The sequence below is a fragment of the Ammospiza caudacuta genome, chromosome 4 (assembly GCF_027887145.1).
Source record: "Ammospiza caudacuta isolate bAmmCau1 chromosome 4, bAmmCau1.pri, whole genome shotgun sequence".
In the NCBI taxonomy this organism is placed as follows: Eukaryota; Metazoa; Chordata; class Aves; order Passeriformes; family Passerellidae; genus Ammospiza; species Ammospiza caudacuta.
The window spans coordinates 73,268,810-73,293,331 of NC_080596.1; the positions used below are offsets into that span (position 1 = coordinate 73,268,810).

The 24,522-nt window shown below is 44.3% G+C and overlaps 1 protein-coding gene across 1 annotated transcript in view; it reads left to right on the forward strand.

Annotated features, from left to right (window-relative positions):
- The first annotated feature begins 3,794 nt into the window (after window positions 1–3,794).
- The window catches only part of DDRGK1 (DDRGK domain containing 1), a 46,866-nt gene continuing 26,138 nt past the window's right edge, over window positions 3,795–24,522 (forward strand). Inside the window, exons 1-2 of the mRNA XM_058803406.1 lie at window positions 3,795–3,905; window positions 13,198–13,359. Coding sequence (XP_058659389.1) covers window positions 3,818–3,905; window positions 13,198–13,359 — 250 coding nt within the window. The 5' untranslated portion in view covers window positions 3,795–3,817. The remainder of the gene's footprint in view (window positions 3,906–13,197; window positions 13,360–24,522) is intronic.

The following is a 24,522-nucleotide window of genomic DNA, read 5'->3' on the forward strand; positions in this document are numbered from 1 at the left end:
GGGCACCGGTACCTGGCGCGTCTCTGGATGGAAGCCTCGGGGCTGCTCTGCCAGCTGGGTGAGCTCTCCAGGCTGCTCAAAAAAAGTGACACACGTGGATGTGGCTCCAGCCCCACCAGGATTTACATTTAAAGGGATTTTAGTGCAGAGGTGGAACTTCGCGGTGGTTCAGTGGTGGTTTTGGCAGTAAGAGAATAGTTTGGCTTGATGATGCAAGAGGGCTATTCTAACCTTAATGATTCTGTGATTCGATGTAATTCCTTATACAATGAGGTGTTTGAGGGGGAATGTGCTATTTTACCTTTTGTCACAGAAAATTGAAAAAAGACCAATTTTCCCTTAAAAGAGCCTGTACTGGGATCAGGCAGTGCTCCCACGCTGGGTGAGAAAATTCCCTAGGTCTGCAAATACTGTATTATTGTGATTAAGGATTTACAACTGCTGGGACAAGCAGAAACATTTTTAAGCTAAAAGAAGGCAGATTTAGAATAAATACTAAGGAGGGAATTGTTCCCTGTGAGGGTGCTGAGCCCTGGCACAGGTGCTCAGAGAAGCTGTGGCTGCCCCTGGATCCCTGAAAGTGTCCAAGGCCAGGTTGGGTTGGGTTTGGAGCACCCTGGGATATTGAAGGTGTCCTGCTCATGGAATGAGATGGTATCTAAGGTCCCTCCCAACCCAAATCATTCCATGATTCCGTGATATTCTTGCAGTGTTTGCATGACTGAGTGGAACCAGTCACGCTCCAGCAGCAGCCACCAAATTCAATCACCACCCACAGCTCATCACAGCCTTCACACATTCTCCCAGTGTCCTGGTAGAAAGCCAGCCTCAAAATCCTCTGGAATTTACACGGTTATTGAGGAAACCAGAGGGATTTTTCCAGACTTAAATTAGGAAAATCCAGAAAGGCTTCTGTGAAACGCAACCCGAGGGATCTCAAATATTTCAGAAGACTCTGGTGTTGTATCAAACCGACCCGAGCATCCCACGCTCGGTCCTTTCCCGGCAGTTTAAGCTCGGTTTCTACGCGGGATATTGGTGACACCTACAGGAAAAACTCCTCTGCTCCCTCTGCAGCCCGGAGAGGAGGAGCAGGTGACATCCCACCATTACCACCACCTCCTTATGAAAGGCAGTAGGGACCATGCAGGGAAATGAACCACTCAGCACCGACACAATAAACCTCTCAGCACTGACACGAGTGTGTGCTGGCTGCCTGCAGGGCTGGATGACAAACAACAAAGAGGTTTTGGGAACCTCCAGCTTGCCCACGGGTGCTTTGGCCAAAGCTGAACCTGAGGGGTGTTGGGGTGAGGGAGAAGCTGAACCTGAGGGGAGCTGGGCTGAGAGAGAAGCTGAAACTGAGGGGGAGTTGGGGTGGGTGAGAAGCTGAACCTGAGGGGAGTTGGAGGGTGGGTGAGAGGCTGAACGTGAGGGGAGTTGGGGTGAGGGAGAAGCTGAACCTGAGGGGAGCTGGGCTGAGAAAGAAGCTGAACCTGAGGGGGAGTTGGGGTGGTTGAAAAGCTGAGCCTTAGGGGGAGTTGGGGGGGTGGGTGAGAGGCTGAACCTGAGGGGGTGTTGGGGGGTGAGGGAGAAGCTGAACCTGAGGGGAGCTGGGGTGGGTGAGAAGCTGAACCTTGAGGGGGTGTTGGGGTGAGGCAGAAGCTGAACCTGAGGGGCAGTTGGGGTGGGAGAGAAGCTGAGTCTGAGGGGGAGCTGGGGTGGGTGAGAGGCTGAACCTGAGGGGAGTTGGGGTGGGTGAGGAGCTGAACCTGAGGGGGAATTGGAATGGATGAGAAGCTGAACCTGAGGGGTGTTGGAGGGTGGGTGAGAGGCTGAACGTGAGGGGAGTTGGGGGGAGGGAGAAGCTGAACCTGAGGGGAGTTGGGTTGGGTGAGAGGCTCCACATGGCCCAGCCAGAGCCCTCTGTGTGCTCATCCCCAGCAGGGCAGGGAGATTCTGCAGGTGAGACCCCCCTGCAGAGCAGCTCCAGCCCCGGGGACAACAGCAGGAGGAGCTGCAGCTGCTGGAACAAATCCAGAGGAGGCCATGGAGATGCTCCGAGGGCTGGAGAGAGCTGGGGGTGCTCAGCTGGAGAGGAGAAGGATCCAGGGAGAGCTCAGAGCCCCTTGCAGGGCCTAAAGGGGCTCCAGGAGAGCTGGAGGGGGACTGGGGACAAGGGATGGAAGGACGGGGCAGGGAATGGCTCCCACTGCCAGAGGGCAGGGATGGATGGGATATTGGGAAGCAATTTTTTCCTGGGAGGGTGAGGAGCCCTGGCACAGGGTGCCCAGAGAAGCAGTGACTGCTTCTGGATCCCTGGAATGCCCAAGGCCAGGTTAGATGGGGTTGGAGCACCCTGGGACAGTGGGAGGTGTCCCTGCCCATGGCAGGGGTGGCACTGGATGGGATTTAAGGTCCTTTCCCAAACCATTCCATCATTCTGTGGTCTCAAGCCATGACTTTTCTCACTTTTACCCCAATTCTCTCTCTGAGCAGGGATGGATGGGATATTGGGAAGGAATTGTTCCCTTTGAGGGTGAGAAGCTGTGGCTGCCCCTGGATCCCTGGAAGTGTCCAAGGTCAGGCTGGATGGGGCTTGGAGCACCCTGGGACAGTGGAAGGTGTCCCTGCCCATGGCAAGGAATGGAACAAGATCATCCTTAAGGTTCCTTCCAACCCAAACCATTCCAGGATTCCATGAATGACTCCCAAAAGAAGGTTTTTGAAAGGCTATTACTAAAATAAAACTTTGCCATCAAGCACTCAGCCTGTAGTTCAGCTCTTTTTTGAGAGCTTCCCACTGTGTCGCTGGTCCTACATGGCTAAAATTCAGCAAATCCCTCAGCAGAAGGTGCTTTTTATCTGCTGACAGATCTGAACTCATCTTGAGCTGGTGACAGGGACACAGGCAGCTGTGGAGCTCACAGCAATGATTAATTAGCTAAACAGTGCTTTTGATCACCTTTAGGTGTCCCATAGCCTCTAATTTGCATTTTCAATTTATTAAAACACTTTCCCCCAAGAGTGCTTTAAACAGTCACGCTGAAAGCATTTCTGAAGCAAGAAAGGGCTTGATCAGCCAGAACTTCACAACCACAAAGTGAAAATGGATAAAGTTTAAAAAATTTCTCTCCTCACTCATAGGACTGGGGCAGAGCCTGACAAAGTTTCACATCTAACAGTGGGTGACCATGCAAAGGGGGGAAATTTCTTCTCCATCTCCAGTGCAAGTTTCTGCATCATTTTGTGCACTTTTGGTTCAGGCCGGGTCAGGACATCACTCCTGACACGGCAGCTCCAGCTTTATCCCATTCCCAAATTCCACAGACCTAAAAGCAGAAGACAGAAATTATCCAGAGGTGTAATTTAAGTTTCATCATTGCCTGGGTCACCCTGACAGCTCTCAGGGCCTGCCTGGGGTGCACCCGGTGTAGGGTCACGGCTGAGATCTCCCAGCCTGACCCTACCCACCCAGTGCGGAGGATGGACGCATCACCAGCCGCTCATAGCAGCCGTGCCGGGCGACCACACCGGCTCACGGCCGGTTTTGCCTCATAATTTTTAATTTCTCCTTTAACTTCTGCTTTAATCCCGCCTTTAATTCCTTTTTCCGCGCCCTCCCTCAGCGCCCGCCTCAGGGACGAGCCAGGACCCCTCCCGCGGGCTGCCCGAGCCGCGCCTGCCCCATCGCAGCGCGCCCTCCGCGCCGCGCCGCCACAGGCACCCCGCGGGGCAGCCCGCGCGCGGGGGGCCTTGCTGCAGGGGAAGGAGACGGGGCGTACCAAGGGTGATGTGGGCGGGGCCGGCGCTCGGGATGGACGCGGTTCTGCTCGCCGCCGTTGCCGTGCTGCTCGCCGTCCTTCTTTTCTTCACCACCCGCCTCCGCGGCCAAGCTAGGGCAGGTGGGTCGAAGCGACGAGCGCACCGGCTGGGCCTCCCCCCCCCCCCCCCCACGGGGCCGTTCCGGTGGGCGCGGCCCTGCTCTCAAGCGGGTCCGCACACGCGCGCGCGGGGGGGGGGGGGGGGGGCGTTACTTGGGAGCCGCCAGGGGGCGCCACGCGGCGGGGGCCCCTCAGGGGGACCCGTCATGTTGGGGGCTGCGGGGATTTTGGGGGGTCCCGAGGGGTTTTGGGGGATCCCGGGGAGGATTCCGGGGCTGTCCCGGTGTCTTAACCCCGGGCTGCCCGGAGGTTGTGGGGTGCGGGCGCCGCTGCTGCTGGGGGTTCCCGGTCTGAGGCGGCCCCAGGGTGAGGGGTGCCGGGTTGGAAGTCTGAGTTCTCTGTCAGGGGTTCTGTCAGGGGCTTTGGGACTGGGAAGGTGTCCCTGAGATTCCTGTAAATGAGGGGAGAATGGAGAACAGGTCCCGGAGGCTCGGGAATGAGGCACAGGGTGTAGGGGGGGCCTGTCACAGTGGTGTCCCCGGGGTTCTGTGCTTGGTGGTTGTGGCTTGTTTGGACAATGGGGTCGATGTTCCCTCAGCAAGTTCGCTGATGATACAAAACAGGGAATGGCCGATGTCTCAGAGGGTTGTGCCCTTTCGGAGGGACTTTGACAGGCAGGGGAGAAGGGCAGAGAAAACACTTCCAAAATTCAGCACAGTGCTGATGATACAAAACAAGGAATGGCCGATGTCTCAGAGGGTTGTGCCCTTTCAGAGGGACTTTGACAGGCAGAGAAAACCCTTCCAAATTTCAGCACAGTGCAGTTCAGGTCCTGCACATGGGAAGGACAACCCTGAGCACCGGCAGACACCGGTGTGAAAAACGCCAATCACTTGTGGTTTTTTTAAATTTTAAAAGTTTGATAGTAATAAAATCGTTGTAAAAATAGTAATACAATTAGAGTAATAATAATTTCGACAGTTTGAGTTAGGACAATATGAGACGGTAAAAACAAAGTTATGGATGGTCCAGGTACCTCTTTCTGGGCAAAATAAGGACACATGTTAGCAGAGGATTAACCCTTAAAAACAACAGCCTGTTGCATATTCATACACCTCATCCATGATGCATAAATTCCTCTCAAACACAGGATTCTGTCTGGTCAGTGTCAGCTTCTTCCTCTTAATGAGTGAGGCAGGAAGAAAGTTTGTTTCTTCTGATAATGGAGCAATACATTCTTTTTCTCTGAAAGCTTTAGGTGTCCTGTGGCTGCTATCTCAGTGCAAGTTCCTCATTCCTCTCTTTAAAAAAAAGTATCTTACATAGTGTGAAAAACTATGCTAAGCACTTGTTTTTAGGATTTTTAAAGTTTCATAGTAATTAAATGGTTCTAAAAATAGTAATATAACTAGAGTAATAAAAATTTGGACAGTTAGGGTTAGGACAATATGAGACAATAGAAACAAAGAGTTATGGACAGTCCAGGTACCTCTTTCTGGGCAAAATAAGCCCAAAAAAGGACCCACATTAACAGAGGATTAACCCTTAAAAACAATAACCTGTTGCACATTCATACACCTCACACAGGATGCATCAATTCCATTCAAACACAGGATTCTCTCTGGTCAGTGTCAGCTTCTTCCTCTGAATCCTGACGGCTCTTCAGGGTTGAGCAAGGCAGGAAGAAGTTGATTTCTCCTGATAATGGAGCAATAAATTCTCTTTCTCTGAAAGATTCAGGTGTCCTGTGGCTGCTATCTCAGCGCAAGTCCTCTCTTTTAAAAAAAGTATCTTACATAGCACAGTTTCTATTTTAGCATTATGTTCTAACCTAAAACTATATTTAACACACTACTTAAGCAAATTAATCCAGCATCACTTTCTAACGTAACACATATAATATTCATTTTCATATTTGCAAAAAGCCAATCATAAAATACACATTTTTCACAGCCAGCAATGCCACAGCAGGAACAGGCGGGAACTGAAGCTCCACCTGAACATGAGGGAGAATTTCTGGAAAAGATTGCCAAGCAAGGGAGGCTGCAGAGTTTTCCTCACTGGAGATATTCCAGAGCCATCTGGGATCAACCCTGTGCCATGTCCCACCTCACTGTGGAGCAGTGGATGATGCAGCACTTGTGTGGCACTGCTGAGCTCTGTTAGATCAGAAAATCACCTGGGCTGGAAAAAAACCCTTTAAAATCACTGAGTCCAACCATAACCAGCACTGCCATCCCGCTGTGGGGAGGTGACCTTGTGTGGGTGGGAATTGGTGCTGTGGGAAGGAGTCAGGTGTGCTGAGAGCTCACTGCCCTTGCTGGGCTCTCACTCTCAGAGAGGTTTATTGGCTGCCAGGTGTCAAATGAAGATGTTTAATCAGCACAGTCTCTGAACTCCTGGTCAATACTCCACAGATTTTGGGGATATGGGGTGTTTTGGGGTTGGAATTTTGTATTATTTTTTATTTTGTATTATTTTTTATTTTGTATTATTTTTTAATAGAAACTATAATTCCACAGATTTTGGGGATACGGGGTGTTTTGGGGTTGGAATTTCTATTATTTTTATTTTGGGGGAATTGTTTTGATAATTTAGAGGGAAAACCAGCACACATTTAATACAAGCACAGTGCAATACTGTGCTGGTAAGAGGTCTGTGCTAAAAGCAGATTTTTGGCTGCCAGGTGTCAAATGAAGATGTTTAATCAGGACAGACTCTGAACTCCTGGTCAATACTCCACAGATTTTGGGGATATGGGGTATTTTGGGGTTGGAATTTTGTATTATTTTTTATTTTGTATTATTTTTTTATTTTTTATTATTTTTTCTTTTGTATTATTTTTTAATAGAAACTATAATTCCACAGATTTTGGGGATACGGGGTGTTTTGGGGTTGGAATTTTGTATTATTTTTATTTTGGGGGAATTGTTTTGATAATTTAGAGGGAAAACCAGCACACATTTAATACAAAGTCACTCAGTGCAATACTGTGCTGGTAAGGGATCTGTGCTAAAAGCAGATTTTTTTGGCTGCCAGGTTTCAAATTAAGATGTTTAGTCAGCACAGTCTCTGAATTCCTGGTCAATACTCCACAGATTTTGGGGATATGGGGTGTTTTGGGGTTGGAATTTTGTATTATTTTTTATTTTGTATTACTTTGTATTATTTTGTTTTTTGTATTATTTTTTAATAGAAACTATAATTCCACAGATTTTGGGGATAGGGGGTGTTTTGGGGTTGGAATTTCTATTATTTTTATTTTGGGGGAATTGTTTTGATAATTTAGAGGGAAAACCAGCACACATTTAATACAAGCACAGTGCAATACTGTGCTGGTAAGGGGTCTGTGCTAAAAGCAGATTTTTGGCTGCCAGGTGTCAAATTAAGATGTTTAATCAGGACAGACTCTGAATTCCTGGTCAATACTCCACAGATTTGGGGATATGGGGTGTTTTGGGGTTGGAATTTTGTATTATTTTGTATTTAGTATTATTTTTTAATAGAAACTATTATTTTTCTTCTGTGGCAGTTGCTTTGATTATTTTTAATTAAGAGGGAAAACGAGCACACATTTAATACAAACACAGTGCAATACTGTGCTGGTAAGGGGTCTGTGCTAAAAGCAGATTTTGCTGGTAATAATTAAATTTTCCAACATATTCCTCACACACCTCTGCTTCCACACACCTGGTCTAAATCTTTCTCTTGGAAGGATTTGGAAACTGATGTAATTTCATTGGATTCCTATGAAAGAAGAGATGAACATTTGGTAAAAGTGAAGGATGCATGTCCTTGAGAAATAGATCATTTCTGAGCTTCAATCCTGTCATGATTTGGATAAATCAGGGGCTGTGGGGTTTGGGAAGATTTCTTTTCTCTTTAACCATTCAAAATTCTAAATTTTAGCCCAAGCATTTGTTTTAAATAGTGTGAATTATTAAAAAAAAAATAAAAACCTTTAATACTGGTTTTGAGCAAATTGGTTGAAGTTAATTTATGTCCAGGACACTTTAATCATGTTGCAGTTGTTTTTAGTGGTAACTTTTTGATACTTCCAAGTTGGCCATGCTTTTTTTTGGTTTTTTTTTTAACTGTGGTTTTAAGATCTTTTTTACTTTAATACACTGTTTAATATAATATGTAATTTAATATCTATAATATATAATTTAATATCTTGGTTTTTGTCATGATAAATCACAGAATTTCAGCTGCTGGGGATGACCTTGTTCTCTGCACACGACAGAAATTATTTTTCAGAACCACTGGGATTGTGGTGTATTTAATAGCCACAAAATTTAGTTTTAAGCAGGAGGTTTTTTTTCTATTCCATTTTCTTAGGTGGAAAATGGAAGCTGCCACAATTGTGCCAATAAATCTGTGTTGCCACCTGGAAAGGACTTGAAACCAGGGACACTGGGCCTAAAGAAATGGTGGGAGCTCTCACCTTTAATTGTTAACGTGCAGGGATTGGGGCAGCAGCTTCCTTTTGTGTTATCTCATGGAAACTGGCTTTTAAAATGTTCAAATGTTTAGGGAGTGAGGGTCAGGAGAGGTAAATCCTGTACCTTTGAGTGTCTTTGGAAGGTCACTTGGAGCAGCAGTCACGTTGTTTCCAGCAGGGTCATGCCTGGACTTGTTCTACTGAAAACGAAAACAAAAAAAAAAAAAAAAGGCATTTCTTGATTTTCCACGTGGCTGTTTCTGATAAGCTCCGCTGGGCCAAAGCTCCTCCTCAGGAAGCCTCCACCTGCTGAATTCTCATCCCTGTGTGAATTTCAGAGGTTTTGCACGGAGGCAGAAGGTGCTGGGTGGTGCCGCCCCGTGTGAGGGTGCAGCAGGTGGAGCTGTGTCCCTGTCCCTGCAGCCTCCACGCCTGCCAGCCCAGTGTCACCTGGTGGAGCTGAGAGGAAGATGCTGTGATAGACAAGGGGCTGTTCTCTAGAAAAACATCTCTGCTGTTAGCAAAAGTCTGCACAGTTTTGTGAAGGAGCAGATTTCTACCTGGAGAGTGCAAAATGAGGTTCTGACCTGGGCTCTGAATGATTCCATGGTGGTTTCTGCAGTTTCACATCCAGTTCAGGAGGGATTTCTGCTGGCAGAGCACAGTTGTGTTCTCTCTCCCTTCAGGAAGGAGACACAAGCAGAGTCTCAGAGCTGCTGCTGTGCCCTGGCTGACAAATCAGCTGAAATAATCTGCACTGATGCTTCCTGAGCAGCCAGGCAGAGCTGCTGGGCCCAGCACAAAAATCTTCTGGGGTTTTCAGGGCTGAGTCAGACCCTGGGCACCACAAACGCAAACTGAGCCCGTGTCCCTTTCCCAGACAGCTGTTGAGTGTTTTGTTTGTATTACCTGTTAATTAGAGGGGTTTATCTCATTAATTCAGCCTGGTTTGTCATTCTGCAAAGCTTCTGGATGGCTTGTCTCACCTCGTTAATGCTGGCCATTAATTTTCACTCAGATGGCTCTGGATCAAGGCTAATTAGTGCTTGTGTGACTAATCTCTGCATGATCTGACTAGCCTGGGGTGCCACTGCTGAGACCTCTCTGCAGCTCCAGGAAAATGAAGAGATGTGCTCAGATAAGTGCAGCAGCCAAACCCCACCCTGTGTGCTGCAGGAGGAGGTGAAAAAAAAAAACAAACTCAGATCAAATCATTGTTCAGCTCAGATCTGATGGTCAGTCCAGCCCCAAGGAGAAGGAAAAGGGATTTTTAAGTGTGTCCTCTGTTGTGTGAAGCCTCCCCTCTGTGTGCCACAGCTCAGGGGGAGGGAAGCACGGCTGAACTTTCAGCATTCTGAACAAAAGCTGTGTCTGGAGTCACGTAGGCACAGCCCTGACCCCTGAGGGAGCAGGTCCAGGTGTGGCACAGCATAGCAGAGGAAATGAGGATTTTCTGCTGCTCCTGTGAAGGACAGGGAGAAATGCAGCGAGGAATATTCATGTTTTCCAAATCCCTGCCCAGCTGAGTGCCTGGCAAACAGAAGCTCGAGAATGCTCCTGTCAGAAAGGCTGGAAAAGCCCTCTGAGGTCAGGCAGTCCAACCATTAACCCAGTGCTGCCAAGGCCACCACTGACCGTGTCCCCAAGTGCCAAATCCACATGGATTTTAAATCTCCACAGGGATGGGGACTCCAACACTGCCCTGGGCAGCTGTGCCTGGGTTGGAGAGCCCTTTCCATGAAGAAAATTTCCTAAATATTCAACCTGACCCTCCCCTGGCCCAGCCTGAGGCCGTTCCCTCTGCTCCTGTCCCTGTCCCTGGGAGCAGAGCCCGACCCCCCGGCTGTCCCCTCAGAGCCACAAGGTCCCTCTGACCCCCCTTTGCTCCAGGCTGAGCCCCTTCCCAGCTCCCTCAGCCTCTCCTGGGGCTCCAGACCCTTCCCCAGCTCTGTTCCCTTCCCTGGACTCTCTCCAGCCCCTCCATTTCTTGTGAGGGGCTCAAAAACTGTCCCCAGGATTGGAGGTGCCCCAGCAGTGCCAGCACAGGGGACAGGCACTGCCCTGGCCCTGCTGCCACAAGCCAGCAGTGCCACTGACTCATGTTCAGCCAGCTGTGTGCTGCTGAAAAAGAATCTGCACTCAGGAGAAATATTTTAAAAACTGGAAGGAAGAAAAAATCTTCATTAAAACATTTAATTTCCTACAAAATGACAATCCACAGTGGCTTGGTGTGACAAATACTGTCCAGCAGCTGCCCTGTGTGTTTGGCTGTGCTATGGGTCAGGTGTGGTGGGGTTTGGTACATCCTGAGCCCACTCCACACTGGTCACTTTGAGAGGAATTGCTGAGTCTCCTGTAGAGGGTTCAGTGGAGAAAAGCTGAGGGCTTGGTTCACATGTTTTTCTCTGTGAGGGCTGAGCTCTTTGGTTTGAAATAAATACATGGCTTATAAATAGATTCCTCTTTCATAAAATGCAAAGCAGTCTCTGTTTCACAGGACACCAGGAACCAAAAGCAGAATGAATGAGTGCTGGAGCTGCACAGCTGAGCTGCTGGGCAGGACCATCTTGGGAATTACTGAAGCTTGCAGGTGAAAGGATGCTGAGGTTTGAGTTGCACCATATCTCAAGAAGTTAGGAAGTGAAATACTTCATTTGTATAAAAAGCTTTTTGCAGAGCATTTTTCAGTGTCCAAGAAGTGATGTGCTCTGCTTCTTCAGGAAAAGGTTTCCTGTAGCATTCCAGATAAGCTGTGAGTAGGACAGGGCAAGCTTTGGAGCAGCATTTTGGCATCTCTGCACTCAGTGATTTCTCCCAGCCCTGTTCTGTCTGCACAATCTTGGGAATTACTGAAGCTTGCAGGTGAAAGGGTGCTGAGGTTTGAATTGCATCATATCTTAAGAAGTTAGGAAGTGAAATAATTTGTATAAAAAGCTTTTTGCAGAGTGTTTTTGGCATTTATCACTGTCCAAGAAGTGACGTGCTCTGCTTCTTCTTGAAAAGGTTTCCTGTAGAATTCCAAATTGGAACAGCATTTTGGCATCTCTGCACTCAGTGATTTCTCCCAGCCCTGTTCTGTGTGCACAGGTGGATGGCAGCAGTGGGTGACAGCAGTGTGACAGGGCAGTGGCTCAGTTCCAAATGTCACAATGTGTGGGGACCTGCTGACGTCCCTGTGACATCTCTGCTGGCCACAGCCTGCCCCAGGTGGCCCTGCTGAGCTGGGGGCTGCAGCCTGTCCTTACCAGCCCCCAAATCAGCACTTTGAGGGCTGAAATAGCTGAGGTGAGCTGCAGGCACGCCCTTGGTGCTGCATAGATTCACTCACAACAAATCCCATTTTCTGATGGCAGATATGCTTGTAGGAGTTTTTTTAGGGGGGCATTGTTTGGCTCAGGGGTGCTGGAGACTTGGCACAGAGCTTACACACCATAATCTGTCAGATCACAAAATAAATGTGTCCTGAGTTGGAGTAAGTGAGTTGTTCTGCAGTTTTCCATGAGACCATTTGAATATTTGCTTGAATTAAAGCTTAAAAGTTAATACTTTGCAGGTAACAAATACCAGTTAGGTTTATCAACAGAATATGCAAAGCAGGTATCAAGGATGATGGCATTTACCATTATGTGGTTTTGGGGTTTTTCTTTGCATTACTGCCATAGTTAAAAGCAACAGGAAGCTTCAAAAAATCTGAGAGTTTTCTATGGAAAACTTCTGAAATGAACCCACTGGTCAGTTCCATCCTCCCAGCTGCTCTTGTCAGGATATTCTTAATTTGCCAGATCTTAATTAATAACTGCTGCATATGCAGAGGAATGGCAGTGAGAGCTGCAGTGGCCCTTCATGTCTTGTTTGTAATTTGGGGAGTTGAAACCAGCAGGGCAGAATGAAGTGTTTATTTCAGCTGTAATTTGTCATCCCTTTTTTGCTCTTCAGGGTTTGTTTCATGTGGAATGCTTTACACATTCCTCCCTGAAACATTCAGCCTCTGAGGTTTCATCAGATGAATCTACGTTACACAAGTACAAATTCAAATAAAAAAATCAAAATATTCAGAAATGTGAAAAACACCAATCACTTGTTTTTAAAAAAATTAAAGTTTAATAGTAATAAAATGGTTATTAAAATAGTAATACAATTAGAGTAATAAAAAAATTTGGACAATTAGGGTTAGAACAATATGAGATATAATAAAATAAAAACAGAGAGTTACAGACAGTCTGGGTACCTCTTTGTGGGCAAAATAATCCCAAAAAAGGGCCCACATTAACAGAGGATTAAAACCCTTAAAAGCAACAGCCTGTTGCATATTCATACACCTCATTTAAAGTTTAATAGTAATAAAATGGTTCTAAAAATACTAATATAATTAGAGTAATAAAAAATTTGGACAATTAGGATTTAGGACAATACAAGACAATAAGAACAAAGAGTTAATTTCTTCTGATAATGGAATGATAAATTCTTTTTCTCTGAAAGATTCAGGTGTCCTGTGGCTGCTATCTCAGTGCAAGTACCTCATTCCTCTCTTTAAAAAACATATCTTACATAGCATAGTTTCTATTATAACATTATGTTATAACCTAAGGCTATATTTAACACACTAATTAAGCAAATTAATATTTTAAAAACAAAAAATTAATAATAAAGTAAATTAATAAAATTAAATTAATAAAATTAAATTAATAATTAATAAATAAAGCATAACTTTCTAACATGACACGTATAATATTCACTTTCTTATTTGCAAAAAGCCATTTTTCACAAGAAAGAAAACCACGCTTTTGTGTCCGTGCTGTTTGCTAACTCAGAAACAGAGGCAGAAGGGAGAGTCAGCTTTAACGTGAATATTCTCTTTTTTTCTTGCAGCTGACGAGGATGAGCAGCAGCAGCGTGTGGCAGCAGCAGCAGGGGCCAGGCCCCGGGCCCAGGAGGAGCAGCGGGCAGAGGGGATGCCCCGGCGCCGCAGGAACATGGGCACCAGGCTGATGGCACAGAGGAGGGCCCAGCAGGCAGAGCAGGGCCTGGAAGGTAACTCTGCCTGCAGCTTGCCAGTGACAACCACCCACTTTGAAAAGTTAAAAAGGTTTATTAACAAAAGTACAACAAAAGGAGTACATAAGGAAAAATTCACAGCACTGGGAACTGCCCCTCATGGATACCAGTTCACCTTCAAGGTGGATGCTCAGTGTTTTATACCCCTAGGGTTGTATCAGCCAGCCCTGGCCCCTCCCAGAGTCTGTCATTCAGCTCTTCTGTGCCATTTATCAGTGCAAACTGCTTTCTTGTTGCTGGATTGGAGCTCAGGTGTTGCCATGCCTCACCCCCTGAGCACCCCCAAGCTTTTCCATTCCCACTGCCCATGCCAGGGACACCTGTGCAGCTTCTTTGTACCTGTCCTGGACACCCAGGCTGCCTGATGGCAACAATACAGGGGGAAAGGGAGCTGTGGGGAGAGCAGAGGACATCTAAACCACAATAACGTAACCATACTGTAGAAGTGAAGGGAGACAACCCATCCTTTGATCAGCATCAAACTCCGATTTATTGATCCACCAGGCACATTTTATAACAGCGTTAATTAAGCTCATACATATTGCAAAACCCGAGCTCATCATTGGTTACAGATTAAACACCAACCCCTCCTTTGGTTTTCAATACCTGTGGCTTGTTATTGAAACCAAGATTTGTTTTCTCACCCTGATATGAATGGTTCTCAAGGCCTCCATGTTTGTCATTTTTGCTTTCCCAAAACTTATCCAAGGACAAGATATTTACTTGTTATTAAAAAACGACCTGAGAACTTCTGCTGTTTACATAAATGTGCCTGAGAACCTTGTTGTTTACAGAAACAGGCTTTGAGAATTTGCTCCTCACAGCTGCCTTTTACTTTTCCATCAGCTGTATATGATTATGGCATGTCTGAACAAAACTCTATAAGCCATTTCTGAGCAAAATTCTCCAACACCATACATCACTAAAGCTTTCCTTAATGTTCACACAATTGTCATCCCTTAATTGTGAGAGCCAGTGATCTCATTATCCATCTGTAACAAGCTCATCTTGCAGGCATTGAAACAAAGCTTCACTGCAGGTGTTAAAGCTGGGCAAGGGTTGCAGCTGCCTCCTGGAGGAAGTTGCTGATGGGTTATTTACAGTTTCACCATGATCTGTGTTGGGGGATAAAATGTAAAAAAATATAGATAGTGTAGAAAGTAATTTTATTTTTGAGGAGTTGTAGTTGTATTAATTACTAATTAATTGTCCTCAGAACCAGAGGACACAGTCTCAAGCTATATCAGGGAAGGTACATGTTGGATATTAGGAAGAAATTTTTCACCAAAAGAATAATAAAGCACTGGAATGCTTTTCCCAGGAAGGTGGTGGAATCACCATCTCTGGATGTGTTTAAAAAAGCCTGGCCATGGCACTTGGTGCTGTAGTCTGGGTGAGGTGTGAGGGCATGGGTTGGACTGGATGATCTGAGAGGTCTCTTCCAACCTCATCATTCTGGGATTCTGTAAAGATTAAGAACAAGCCTGCCATTAGCAGGCCACAGCTGTATCCAATAAAGATGAGTGTTATAAAAGAGTGAGTTTACTTGTTAAGAAGAGAACTAGAGTTTGTTAACTGTGCTGTGAAGAAGAGTCAGTGCTGTGAGGAACTACCCCTGAGAAATCACTGAGAAAGTATAAAAAATTTACAATAAAATAACACCATATTTTCTCTCCCTACTTCATCTCTTTTCTCTCTATACCCCTTACATTAAACCTCTGCCTCTTCCTGAGGTGAATCCTCCAGGATTCACCTGGAGGATATTTGTGGTGCTAGACCCTTCACATCCTTCCTAAAAACTTTTGTATTCCTGCTTAGCCATGCAGGAAATTAAATTAAATTACCTTAATTAATTTAATTAATTTAAATTACCTTAATTTTTCACTCTCTACAACTCCCTGAAAGGTGGCTGTGGTCAGGTGGGGTTGGTCTCTTTGTGTGGTGCCAGACTATTCACATCATTCCTAAAAACTTTTTAGGAAGTTTCCTCCTTAGCCATGCAGAGAATTAAATTAAATTACCTTAATTTTGGTGACCTTATCACTCTCTACAAACCCCTGAAAGGTAGTTGTAGTCAGGTGGGGTTTGGTCTCCTTCTCCAGCAGCACTGACAGAACCAGAGCACACAGCCTCAAGCTGCACCAAGGGTTGGATAGCAGGAAAAAGTTTTTCACAGAAAGGGTGATAAAGTTCTGGAATGTTCTGCCTGGGGAGGTGGTGGAGTCCCCATCCCTGGGTGTGTTTAACAAAGCCTGGATGTGGCACTGGGTGCCAGGGTTTAGTTGAGGTGTTGGGGCTGGGTTGGACTTGATCTTGAAGGTCTCTTCCAACCTGGTCATTCTGGGAATTCTGTAAATTTGGGAAAAGAGAATCCACACCTTGCATTGAACAACAAGCTGTAGTGCATTACTGATCCCTTTTAAATTGGTGGGAAGCGTTAATTCCCAATGGAATCTCTGCAAAACATGGAGTTCTCTCTCCAAGGAGCCATCCGGGTGGTGCTCAGGATCAAGAGGAGATCACCACAGCCTGCAGCATTTTGCCAGCAGGTTGTTGACAATGTGTTGTGTAAATCCTGAGCTGCATTTACAGTTCACAGCTACATTTCTGTGCTGTAGACAAAAATATGGTGATAAATAAGATCTTTCTACATCCTGTAAGTATAATTCCCTTTTCTGGTGAAGCTTGACACATGATTCTCTTTATTGCTGGAGAGATGAGATCACCATGATTCACCCCCTGGATTCTTTCTACTTTCAGATTGTGGGTGAAGTGTTCAGGCTTTGTGCCCAAGTTCTGCATTTCGTAGTGGAGATCAGGGTGATTTGTGGTGTGCAGGAGGTGAAAGCACTGAGCACACACCTCTGTCATGCCTTCATTAGGGTCTGTTTGCACTTGGTTCAGCTTTTCTTGCCCTGCAGTTTGGAGGAAGCCTCACGTTGGCAGGTGAATGTCCTTTTCCAGCTAATTATGTTCAGCAGTTTCACAGATGGAGATTGGACAGGTGTGAACTTTTCAACTTTGGTTATTTCTTCTCGTGTGATAACATCCTGGAAAGAAAATGGAATCTAAAAATAGTCAGTTTTCAACTCCAGACATCAAAAGTTTGAACGCTGAGGGCCGACAGTGAAGCTGTCAAAGCAAATAGCTCATCTTATCTTACTTTGTCACTTTAGCAATAGAAGAATCTGTGTCATTGGGCTTTATAAATAATTCTTTTGCAGCTTTCTGTACATCAGATGCAAGTGCTGCTGCTTTTGCATGAAGTTCCCTTTGAAATGACATGCCTTCTTTTATTCGTTTTCCCTAATTTCTTACCCAAATTAAACCAGCTTCTTGCTTTTTTGCTTCTGTGGGTGGTTTTGTTCATATTTTGGGATGGTTTCTCCAAGTGGCTGAGCACAGGTGCACAGCAGGAGCAGCAAAGCCTTTGGAGATGAGCAGGGATTTGGGCAGAGGAGAAGCAGCTGTCCTGATTCCCCAGCACTGAGGGGCTCAGTGGCCATTGTTAATTGGGATTTGCCACCCTCTGTGCTGCAAATCCTTCAGCCTGGCCCTGAGCTGCTTGTCTTAGGTAAGGCATTAAGATACCTGTCTTTTGTAAAGGTTTTTTCCTTACAAAAGGATGTGTTGAATTTTTAAAGCTTTCTCTGTGGACATGTGGAATCACTATCCTTTTTTTTTTTTTTTTTTTTTTGCATTTTCTCTGTGTCACTGTGGTATAGAGCAGTTTTCCCTAATTGCTGCTTGCATTTGAACCAGCTGGAATGGCAAGTTCCCCTCCACAGCAGAGTTTTGTGCCAAAGAATTCATTGGCTCCTTGGAAAGAGAGCCCAGTGCAGCACCAGGGCTGAAGAGCAAAATTATTTGGCAATTTAGACAGAAACACCAAACCCAAGCCAGTCTGGTTTCTCCACTCTTGCCTTTGAAAACTCCTGAACATCTGCAACCAAAACAGATTTTTTTTCTGTTTGTTTGAATTTGTTGCAATTTTTACTGATAAATTTCTGTTCCATCTGTGGAATTTCCACTCTGGGCTTGTGCTGAACTTTGGGCAAAGCTGCCTGATCCTTCTGTGTGTCACTCTGATTTCTGCCAAGAAGTGATTTCTTCACCAAGTGATTTCTCAGCCCTGACCACCCCTGTGTCCCTGTGACAGTCACAAAGTGCACAAAGGTAGAAATCTGTTGCCACCTCAGAATTTTCTGCCTGTTGGGAGCCAGTTCTGCTGACTCTAGGAAATGTCCCCCAAGCTGCACTTGCAGACTTTGGAGTTGTGGTTAGCATGAGGGTTTTCTGTTTTCCATCTAACAATCAGATTTCAATTCCAGAATGAGAAAGAAGCTTTGAGGGTGAAGTTGTAGCCCACGGTTTCTGCTGCCTGTGCTGAGCTGCTGGGTTTGTGCCAGCACTCAAATCTCTCACAGAGCAATGGGGGAGGGAAAACACCCCCAAACCCTGGGCACTGAGATCAAAACCTTGAAAACGTCATTGTCCTTTCTGTAGCTTCAGTTTTACTTGTATGGTTTCTTTTACTTGTAAATTCCTTATTCCTGTATTAAATGATTCCTTATCCAGATGGATAAGGATAAGGAGTTATTAAATACAGGAGTAAGGATAAGGAATCATTTAATAGAGGAATAAAGAATTTAATTTAATCATTTAATAAGGAATCATTTAATACAGAGATAGTAAATTATTATTTTCAATATTCAAATCTACACCCACTGCATTTTGGGGCAGAAAGTGACCCATCAAGGTGATATTTCTATCAAAAACATAATTTCCTCTCAAGTGACAAGAAACTCATGAAGATGAAATAATGACAGGTAGAGTTGGGTTCTCTTGATCCAGCTGTGCTAAAAATAATGAGGGGTTTCTGTCACTTGGTTTTGTCTCAGGTTATAATTTCTTCAGCTTGCTGGGGTAGATATTAAATCAGTTATAGATTGTCACAGACAGACAATGGTGCAGCAGCAAATATTTTGACTTTCCTCCCAGAGGGAGAAGCCGGCAGGTGCTGGGTCCCTGATTGCCAGGGTCCCTGTGGGCTGTGACAAGGGACAGCCCCAGCCAGGTACCCTCTGATGGCCAGAGATTGCTGGGAGATCTCTCACTTTGTTCTCCTTGGTGACAAAGTGATTCTCAAAATGACTGGGACCCCTGAGCTAGGGCCTTTCAAGCTGGCTTTAGAAAAATGGTTTTGATTGCCTCAAATTGCCCAATTTCATCCCAGCCACAACACTCCTGCCTTTCCTGCAGCCCTCTGCAATCTGGGAGTGCTGTTAAAAACTGAAAACCTCTGTGCTCTGCACGTTGGAGCAGGGTGCCTGCTCCTCTCTCTCCCTGTGGAAAAGGAGAGTTGTGCATTTGTGTGGTCAGGTGGAGAGCCCAGCCAGCAGACTTAATTAACTCTGTGTCTTAATTTAAATTGAACCCAGACAGAGGTGGCTTTGTGGGCTGGCTGCAGCCAGGATGAAAATGCTGCAAGGCAGAAATGGGTGAGGATTTCAGGCATTAATCATTTAGGGCAAGAAAAGCCAAGCTGAGCAGTGGGAGAAGGGGATAAAGTGGAGTGGGGGAGGAAAAACACCCCCAGACCCTGGGCACTAAAATCAAAACCTTGAGAACTTCATTGTCCTTTCTGTAGCTTCAATTTTACTTGTAAGTTTGGATAAGGAATCATTTAATACAGGAATAAGGAATTTAATTTAATCATTTAATAAGGAATTTAATACAGAGATAGTAAATTATTATTTTCAATATTCAAATCTACACTCACTGCATTTTGGAGCAGAAGGTGACCCATCCACCTGATATTTCCATCAAAACCATAATTTCCTCTCAAGTGACAAGAAACTCATGAGGATGAAATAATGACAGGTACAGTTGGGTTGTCTTGATCCAGCTGTGCTAAAAATAGTGAGGGTTTTCTGTCACTTGGAGGGGTGTGTCAGGCCAAAACTTTGCTGCTGTTGGTGTGAGGGAGAGAGAAATTGGTGACTATAAATGCCCTAAATCATGGTGTGATTTATAAATGCCCTAAATCATGGGCAGAGCAAGAACCAGACTAGTGTAAGAAATGCCAAAATTACTTTCCAAAATGTCCCACACAACAGGGACCTCTGGGTCTGCTGGGGGTGTGGGTGGAAAAAAAAGGAAGAGGGAAGGATGTGTTAGAAGAGCCTCAGCAGCCCAGTCCATTTCCACAGAGTGTTTTTCAAGAGTTTGAATTTGAAAAACTTTCATTTTCACATCTTCAAAATGACCTTTCTGACCTGCTGAAAAATGTGCTGCCAAAAAATGGATTTTTGTATGGATTTTTGTTTTGGTTTGGATTTTTAACAAACAGAAAGTAAGGACTCCCTCGAAGAAATAATCTGCTTTTTTCACATTGTTTTTATTATTTAATATTTTAAAAATATTTATTAATATTTTATTATTTCACAATTGCAATAATAGTACAGAACCCAGTCTATGGGCTTGTTGAAAAATGTGTTGCCAAAAAATGGGGCTTTGTATGGGTTTTTGTTTCGGTTTGGATTTTTAACAAACAGAAAGTAAGGACTCCCTTGAAGAAATAATCTGCTTTTGTCAGGTTACTTTTATTGTTAATTTTTTAATATTTATTGTTTAATATTTTATTATTTCATAATAGCAATAATAGTAGAGAACCCAGTCTGTGGGCATAAAACTCCCAAAAGTTAAATATCTCAACATCTGCATGGCTTTTCCCTGAGCTTTTAGCATTGTGCAGCTGAGCACAAGTGTTGGAATCTCCAGCAGAGTGAACATTTGGTTAAATTATTTTACTTCCACAGCATCACTAATGATAAATCCAACAGCTTTTGACAGTTTGAGTGCTCGAGTTTGTGAAATAAAACATGAGAAAGAAAAGTTTGTGAGTGCAACATAAATGAAATTATAAGTTACTCTCTTCTTTTGCATGGTAAGGTGTGGAGATGAGAATCTCACATTTCTCTTTGAAAGTATTAATCATTATTGGGAAAGAAAGCAAAAAACAAGGTTTTAAGTTTTTAAAATTATAATAATAGGGCATTTTAAAATGCTTTTTATTGCTTTGTGTGGCATTTAAGCTTAGCTTTCAAATACGGCAGCTAAAAAAATTGTGTATGAGTGTTTTCTGCTGCTTTTTTGGGGAAAATAATATAAAAATAATGCTCCATCCCCATTGAGTGATGAATATTGTGCATAAGTTCGAGAAGAAAGTGTTTGTGCTGAAATCTCTTAAAATAAGCACTTTTTCTGAGCACTGAAAGCTCTGGAAAATGTGTAAATTTAGAAGCAGTGATGTGGTCCCACGCTTTTCTCGTGAAACGGAGCTGTGTTAATTTGTTACTTGAAATTATTTTAATGCTTAATCAGTGGGAAAACCTTTCTAGTACAGATGAACTTTGACTAATATCCCAACCAGTGAATCAAAAGTCAGTTTTGCCCCCAGTGAGTGTCTGGTCCTGCTCAGGCACAGCCTGGGCAGGGGGGTTTGTGGTTTCTCACTTCTGCCAAATGCTTCTAACTGAGAATAAACTTCACATTCTGCTCCAGAGCTCTGCTCTTTGTGTCTCCTACACTTTTCTGCCCTAATGTTGCCTGCTTTTGTGGCTTCTGATTAATAAACCAGTTTCTCGTTCAGTTTCTAAATTAAAAATTAAAAACGCACCAAAATTAAGGGTAGTTATTAGACTGTAATTAATCCCACCACAGGGTTGTGTTACTGGGGAATAACCACACCTTTCCAGTGGCTGGTGTCACACATCTGCTGGGTATTAATTACCTGCTGTTAATAACATTTTCTGCTTTTGCCTGGCATCTTTCCCACCCTCACCTTTCCCTTACTCCTTTTGTTAGGTGCTGCATAAATAGTAAATCAGGCTGCTGTGCCCAAAGTAGTTTCACCTGTACAACTTTCTTTTTTTTTTTTTTTTTTTTTTTTTAATGGATGGGAATCCATTTGCTTCACCCAAAATTTAAAAGGAAGCAAGACAAGGACAGCTGGACCAGGTTGGATGGGGCTTGTGGAAGGTGGGAGTGGCAGTGAGGTTTTGGAACAAGATCCTTAAGGTCCTTTCCAATCCAAACCGTTCTGGGATAACTAAAATACACAATGCTGATTGTTTATTTTGGAAGGTTTTGTCTGTTCCGTACACACTACAGAATTCTGCTGAATTTCTGGCCTGGTAGAGAACATCCAGCACTCCAGCACATTTTCTAAAAATACTGGGAAGCATTTTTAAAAAGAAATCTGTAAATTTCCAGCAAGTCAGACACCTGTGTGATAACTTCCCTGTTGTGCTGCCTCTCAGTGTGTTCAAAATATCAATGAAAAGCAAAATTTCCCTGAAACCACCTCTCCGCTGGGCAGCAGAGAGCCCAACATTTGTGTAAAGCAGAGTTTGTCACACTGCTTGTGCTTTCTGCCTGTGGGTGGGAACTCCTGGCACTGCTGAAATCACAGAAAGGTTGGGTTGGATTCATGTTAAAGCTCATCCAGTGCCACCCCTGCCATGGCAGGGACACCTTCCACTGTCCCAGGCTGCTCCAAGCCCCGTCCAGCCTGGCCTTGGACACTGCCAGGGATGCAGGGCCAGCCACAGCTTCTCTGGGAAATTTCACACAGGAAAAATTCATTCCCAATATTCCATTTAAACCTGGTTTCTTTCAATCTTAAAATTAAAAGAAATTTTCTGTCAGTGTGGGGTTTCCCACTGGCTGCCCAAGCCCAGCTCTTGGGAGATGCTAAACTCATGAACCCTCCTGCATCCCTCTCAAGCTCAGGGACAGATGGAGGCCAAATTTCTCTGGACTCGCTCCCCACAGAGTCTCCCAGTGCTGTCACAGCCACAAGTGTGTGAAAAGTGATTGTTAAAAGCTGCTGAAACAATCCCTGCTTGATGAAAATGAAATTAAGAATTGCTGGCTGTGCGCAGCACCCTCCCTGCTTTTGGTGGAGCTGTGACAACAAACGAATTTGTTGTCACAGCTTTGGCTGTGTGTTTATGTTGCTGTCAGCACCTTCAGGTTTATTGGGTAGATTTTAATTGCAGCCAGGTTTGGTGCCCTGGTGACCTTTGCAGCTCTGCTGAATCATGGCTGTGGCTGCATCCCCATCTCTGCCTCTTTTGAGGGTGGAACTCCACACTGCAGGAAGCTTGGGGGAAGTGGTGCCTAAAGGGACACATCAAATGCTTCAAAAAGAAGGAATAACAAAGGTGTGTTTGATCCAGGACTGGAAAAAAGGCTTTAAAACAAACCTTCCTTAGGTTTCTGGTTCAATTAATCTTAATATAGATGAAATCTGAGAAGCCCTGAGGTGGAACAGTGTCATAGATGCTGTTTTATATTTGTGGTGTTGGCAAGAAATAATTTTCTAAACTATAATACCAGAGCTGTTAATTTTGGAGTAATAACTAGTGCTGGGTATGCTCCCCTCAATGCTGTATTTAAAATAGAAATAAAATTATTTTAAGCATCATTCAAATTATAGAAGCAACTGTGTCAGGCCTGAGTATCCCTGGTGCAGGAAGGGGAACCCTTTTGATCCTCTCAGACTCCAGCATTTCTCTGAAGGCCCAGCTCAGCAACCAGGCTCATATTAATTCCATCTCCTGAAAACTGCTGTTATTTGAGAGGCACACCTACACAACTCTCAGATACATTTATTTCTCGTGATGTCTTGGTAGTTTAACCACAGAAGAGTGCCACAGATGCTGTTTTATACTTGTGATGTTTGCAGGAAGTCATTTTCTAAACAATTTTACCAGAGCTGAGCTGTTAATTTTGGAGTAATAACTGCTAGTGCTGGGTGTGCTCACCCATTGTGACTGGAGCTCCCCTCAATGCTGTATTTAAAATAGAAATAAAGTTATTTTAAGGATCATTCAAATTATAGAAGCAACTGTGTCAGGTCTGAGTACCCCTGGTGCAGGAAGGGATATTTAAGAAGGGATATTTAAGAGATTTCAGCACAAACACTTTCTTCTTGAACTTATGCACAATATCCATCACTCAATGGGGGTGAAGCATTATTTTTATATTATTTTTCCCAAAAAAGCAGCAGAAAACACTCCTACAAGATTTTTTTAGCTGCAGGATTTGAGTGCTGAGCTCAGATGCCACACAAAGCAATAAAAAGCATTTTAAAATGCCCTATTATTATAATTTTAAAAACTTTTAAAACCTTGTTTTTTGCTTTCTTTCCCAATAGTGATTAATACTTGCAAAGAAAAATGTGAGATTCTGATCTCTAAACCTTACCATGCAAAAGAAGAGAGGAACTTTTGATTTCATTTATGTTGCACTCACAAACTTTTCTTTCTCATGTTTTATTTCACAAACTCGAGCACTCATGATGTAGTTTAACCATAGCCCCATTCTGTGTCTTGGAATTAGTAAAACAAGAATGTTTCCAACCTAATTCTTCATAAAAAAGAAGTGGGAGTGTCATTCATCCATATTCTTCTTTCATAGCAGCTTTTTGGGTTCCCAAAAAAGGGACCAGGTGCTCTGGAGAGAAAACAGAAAACATCCTGGCACAAATCTCCTCCAGTTTGGATCTGAACTCAGCATCCAGCAGAGCAGCACTGGGGATGCTCAAAGCACCAATTATTTTACCCCAAAAATAAGATATATGTGAGAGTTTTCATTTTGAGCCTGCCATGACTGTGAATTTGTTTGTGCAGTGAGCTGAGGATTTCTCTGGGAGTGTTGAGCTCAGTCCCCAGCACTGATTTAGAGCAGCAAATAAAAGTGGCCAAATATTCCTGAGCTTTGAGCAGGGAGGAAATGGCTGCATTTAAAACTTCTTCCTCAGCCTTTGAATGAGCAGAAATCCTCATTTGCACACCCTTTGAGCATAAAACCCTTTCATATTTCACCCTTGCAGAATCACCTCTGTAAACAACCATTTGTCAAACAACAGGCAAATATTTACATGTCATTTTCTTGCAGGCAGACCCAAGATTTGCATTTCAAGGATTTTTTTTCCCCTCATCCCTAAAAGGTTTTTTCTGTCAGAACCCAGTGTATGAGTGGGGTGCCTCTGAATCCCATTTTTTCAGTGAAAATTGTTTGTGCAAAGCCTGGGGATAACTGGGAAGTCTCTGCAGGCCAATGTTGAGC